Genomic DNA, 5,256 nt, shown 5'->3' on the forward strand with positions numbered 1-5,256 from the left:
GGGGAATAGAAATATGGTCACTTGGTCTCCTCCCGACCGGCAGTAAAACGCTTGCCGAAGTGGGGCGTCCGTTTGGCTGTGCGGGATGTATCAAGTTCGCAGTCACGTCTGGTCAGAAGGGGGACGTTAAATCCGATGCCTCGTGTAAAGAGAGTGCCACGCTCTTTGCACGTTAAGAACCCTTGCAACAACTCTTTGAGGGGTCCGTAGGTGGCCTGTTGCAAGGCCAAATTTCTGTCCCTATCCAATATACCCTCTTTTTCCGGTGGCAGTCCAAATTTCTCCGACCATCATCCCAGATGGCCTCTTTTGTATCAACCTACCTATTGTATTTATTGTGAACTTGTTCTCGTCCTGAATATGCATGAAAAATTTGCCACGGGACGTTAAGCAACCAACAATCAATCAATCTAAACGGTTAATATCTTGAAAGCAACCACAAAGACCCTACATGTTTCATGTTTTCTATTAATTTCTTGATTCATATACGTTGTAATAGTATTTTAAATAGCTTCGTAAGTAGACATCATTAAAACAGAAATTGACATGAAAATCTTGTGACAAAATTTTTCATGGTGGACTTGAGTAAAGATCTGGTGTTGAGACTGAAATATAAATATATATATATATATATATATATATATATGATAAAGTTGCCTTATATGGCATATACTTACAGCATAAGTCTCCATGATTGTGGCTTCAATTTTATTTTTATTTAAAGCTTGACGGGTTATCCAACTGTTTACTCTTTCAAATGGAAACAGCCACCTCCCATAAAGAGGACAAAAATTTGCAAATCCTTCTGGTATATGATGAAGTAGATGTGTTGTAATAGTCTATAACATAAATAAATAACAATGTATCAGTAATGGTTAAAGTTAATATGACATACACTTCAGTAAACCACAGAACACTGCAAATACAAATTTCTCAAAAAAATACTTGTAGAAGTAACTTTTTTCTTACAATCCCACAAAAGTGCTCAAGTTTTAAAAAGTAAATTCATGCCTTTAATAATTCTTCCCCAAGTTTTCTCAATTTTTGTATTAGAATCCAATGTTTCGTCTCATTAATTCAACAAAGAAACTGATTGTGCAAAGATCTTAATTATGTATTGGATTTTTCATGAAATTACACTTAAATGATTAGTAGACATCTGCAAAATTCTATTAGAGCAAAGAAATCATTAGAATTCAATAAAAGAAGATAGGATGATTTTTTTACTTGTAGAAGTAAAAAAATCTGAATGTCTAAGGGACATAACTCAGCCAATATTGTTTTACCTACATGTATACAAGTAAATAAAATTCACCTGTATAAGTATCCTACAAATTTACTTATATATATTAATATTACTTCGCCAAGTTATTAAAAATTACATGTACAAGTAGTACCCCCTGACTGTAAGCTAACATTAGCAATTTTGACAATTATCTTTTGTGTACTGATAAAACTAAATGCACATACTAATTAAGTTTGTCTCATACCTGTAATGCAATAGGGAAATCTCTTTCCACCAATGAAACAGCTTCACTTGTAGATTCATTAATGAATTCCAATTCGTTTTCATGATAAGATTCACTGGTCAGCAACTCAATCACATTAAAAAGCTTCCCTAATGTTGTCTCTTGTTTACTGGGCAATAGTCCTCGTAGACACCAAAGTGCAGCTCCACTGGTTACAAACTGAAAATGTCAAATAAATGGTCAATACTTAGTATTGAATCTATTGTTGTGTGTTGTGCATGCATGTTTACATTGTACATGTGGGTACAGAAAAAACGTTTTTTATATAAAATTGGAAGAATGTACTGTAATTATCAAATTGACAAGAAAATTCACAAATAGTACAACAGTATTACACCATAAAAATTAAACATCCAACAACAAATTATAATTGTCTCATTTTTTAAAATTTGCAATGAAGACCATTACAAACAAAAATTCTGTTAGACATAGCCCCCTACCTGTTCATTGTACATTGTATTTCAACAAAATTCTAACTTAATCTATAACTTGTCAAGGTGTTAACATGATATATCAAGGATCATAGCTCTATACAAAATCACTAGACTAAACCAATATCAAAACTTGACCTGTAACTTAGAAGATGTGGTATGATTGCCGATGCAGTGAAACGACTCTCAACAAGAGACCAAACATGCCAAATGACACAGAAATTAACAACTATAGGTCAATGAAACCTGAAGCAGGACAAACAAAAGGAGGAACAGAATGAAAAACACACTGTTCATAATTGGGGCATAAACAACATGTGTGCCAGTCAAAGACCCACATCATATACATTATCATTCTCCTAACAAGAACAACAAAATCAAAAGTCAAAATGTATACCTGATGTTTCCCATGCATAGTTCTCAGTGTCCATGGTTTTGAAAAATGCTGGTCTGGGTGGTAGTCATATCCTGTCGGATACACCAATGACATGGCTCTTTGATCAGCAATTTTAACACTTGATCTATCAAGTCTCCATGGAGCTGGGGGTAGTTCATTTTCTGCTGTCATTGATTCTACTCTTGCTTTTTTTAGCTTTTTTCCCGTCTTCTGTATTTGATTTTCTTTTGTTGCTTCCTACAACTGTTTCCTCGTCATTGATGATGGTTCTGCTGTTCCATGAATCCTTAAATCGTTGAAACTCTTCTTCTCCACTCCGTACCTTTTTCCCATCATCTTTTCCTGTTATGAGGCCAAAGAGATTGCCAATTACATCTGCAATGGTGTGCATACCGTCAGGTTGCATTTGTTCTTGACGATTATGGTAAGGCAGTCTCATGAAGCTATATTTTCCTTTCAGTCCTGTTTTTTTCTGTAAAAGAGATTTTCTGTTTTGATTTGGAAGTTGATCATAGCTGTTTCTGATTTCTAATTCTTCTTCTTTTGTATAACACTCTGGTTTACTTGCTCTGTCCTCACCTTTGATAGCAAAATCATTCTTTTCTTTTCTCAATGGATGATTTTCTGGTAAAAAAGCTCTATTGTTGATATGAACCACTTTGTGTAAAGACTTACAATAGAATCCCTTTTCCTTACAATAAGGACATCCACGGAGTGCAGCCTGGCTTGAAACATGTAAAATCTTGCTGAATGCGGGAATGACACACATGTAATGCAGGAGTGCTATTCGGACTGATGTAGGGGCTCCTCTGTAGGCATTAAACATTGTGCAATCTGTCAGTCCTAGCAATTCATCTACTAAAAGGTCCAAATATGGATCCAAGTTTTTTGGCTCTTCTGTCTTTGTACCTGGAACAATGCCAACCAACATCATTGGTCCTAAAATATTTCGGACATTTACAGGCAAATTGAGCCAGGTGAGGATTAATGGCCACATCGACTTCTGAGTTGCCATACTTTTGTGAGGATTAAGCCCATCACAAAAAAGTGCCAATGGAACTGTACAGCTTTCCTCCATGTCCTGAAAGACTCCTCCATCTTCATACCAAGATTTATATATCTTTCCATCAGTTATGTCAGTTAACTTTCCATTGCAAAGATCTTGTCTGGAATAAAGAATCTTACATATATTGTCACTTCCAAAAATCCTTGAAAGTCTTGGTCCAATAGGCATATACGTAAAGGTTTTTCGTGCACTTAAGGACTCTGCTTTGTATCTTGGCTCACCACATTTTGTACATTCTCGGTCTAATGAGTGGTCATTGTCACTTGTTTTGCAGAAAAGTAAGCAGACACATGCATCATATTTTTATGTTTCTATGATCATCGGTTTGATCATTTGATATGCTTCCTTATAAGATTCAGGAAGGCAGTTGGGAGTTGTCTTCTCATTATTTAGGCACATGCACAGTGCTGTTTTTGACATTCCATTGTTAGCGCTGAAGTTTATGAAGTGTCTAAACAAGGAGTCAAGTAGTGTTGTACGACAACCTGGATATAGTGGTTCTTGAAGTTTTTCGCTAAGGGAATCATCATTATTCTCTATTGGTAAAAAGTTTGGCTTCAGATATGAAGATTCCTTGATTGAATTACTGATGGTTTTAAAATAATTCTGTTGTTGTCCTTTTACTTTTCCCAAGTTCTGAAAGAAAAGACAGATTTTAGTGAATTTGGAATTGTGTGATTGATATTAACTCAGATCATTATAATGAACAATTAATATATAAACATTGAGCACTCTGATTTCTGTGAGTATTGCAAATCACTTCATGTACCTCAGGGATCTCCATGGCCTCTTTAACGATAGCGCCCCGCCATCGTTCAAATGTCTTGCGCAATCGTCAAATGACTTGTGCCATCGTTCAATTGTCTTCCACCATGGTTCAAAACTGGAAAGTTTTTAAAGCCTGACACCATTTTATTAGCAATTTTAATCAAATGCATGTTATTGCATAACCCTCAGGCTGATTTTATAGTATAATCCATTAGGGATAACCAGATTAAGATCGCTAATCACTTGTACCTGAGCTTGTACAGATAGATCAACAAAACAGACAGGAGAATATTATCTGAAGATAAACGATTTATTTGTCGAATTATTACATTTTACGTTAGCAACGTCATTACCTCCCCTGTAACTGTAACGTATGCCCTTAACGTGCAAAGAGGGTATAAAGTCATATGTAAAGAAAAATTGCAACATGGAAATATAATTTGCTTTTGTAACAAACTGTAAATTATTTTTAAGTCATACTGTACCTAAAAAGTTTTTTTTAATCCTTTCCTTTAAAGCGGGCTCATCTTGTAAGAAAAAAAAGTCCTACGAACAGAGTAAACAGTTCTAGCCTATGAGCAAGACAGTGAATCCCTTTAATGTTATCAGACAATTTCTTATCCCCGTAATGTTTGACGCCCCATCAGAGCCAAAGCCCACACATTTATTCATTTCACTAAAAATGTTTTTTGACTTCAACAGGTCAATAACAAAACTGCATAGATCATTAGACAAATTGCTATCAGGTTTACCCATGGTTATGTTCCGGACCATTTGAGTATTTGGACCATACGCGGTCGTACGAGTATGATATTCGTTTTGGGTGATTGATTGATTGTTGGTTGCTTAACGTCCAGTGGCAAATATTTCATGCATATTCAGGACGAGAACAAGTTCACAATAAATACAATAGGTAGGTTGATACAATAGAGGCCACCTGGGTTGATGGTCGGAGAAATTTAGACTGCCACCGGAAAAAGAGGGTATATTGGATAGGGACAGAAATTTTGCCTTGCAACAGGCCACCTACGGACCCCTCAAAGAGTTGTTGCAAGGGTTCTTAAC

At 35.7% G+C, this 5,256-nt stretch overlaps 1 protein-coding gene across 1 annotated transcript; it reads right to left on the reverse strand.

The window, feature by feature from the left end:
• Positions 1 to 1,544: 1,544 nt before the first annotated feature.
• On the reverse strand, positions 1,545 to 4,039 carry LOC139495528 (uncharacterized). Its single transcript, XM_071283782.1, has 2 exons — positions 2,358 to 4,039; positions 1,545 to 1,688 (listed from the first exon to the last, which is right to left on the reverse strand). The coding sequence occupies exon 1, from the start codon at positions 3,589 to 3,591 to the stop codon at positions 2,512 to 2,514; it is 1,080 nt and encodes a 359-aa protein (XP_071139883.1). The 5' UTR covers positions 3,592 to 4,039; the 3' UTR covers positions 1,545 to 1,688; positions 2,358 to 2,511.
• Positions 4,040 to 5,256: the final 1,217 nt, after the last annotated feature.

The sequence above is a fragment of the Mytilus edulis genome, chromosome 11 (genome assembly GCF_963676685.1).
Source record: "Mytilus edulis chromosome 11, xbMytEdul2.2, whole genome shotgun sequence".
NCBI lineage: Eukaryota > Metazoa > Mollusca > Bivalvia > Mytilida > Mytilidae > Mytilus > Mytilus edulis.

Coding starts and splice junctions, on each gene's coding strand:
- LOC139495528 (XM_071283782.1), bottom strand. CDS start 3,591: ATGCCTATTGGACCAAGACTTTCAAGGATTTTTGGAAGTGACAATATA.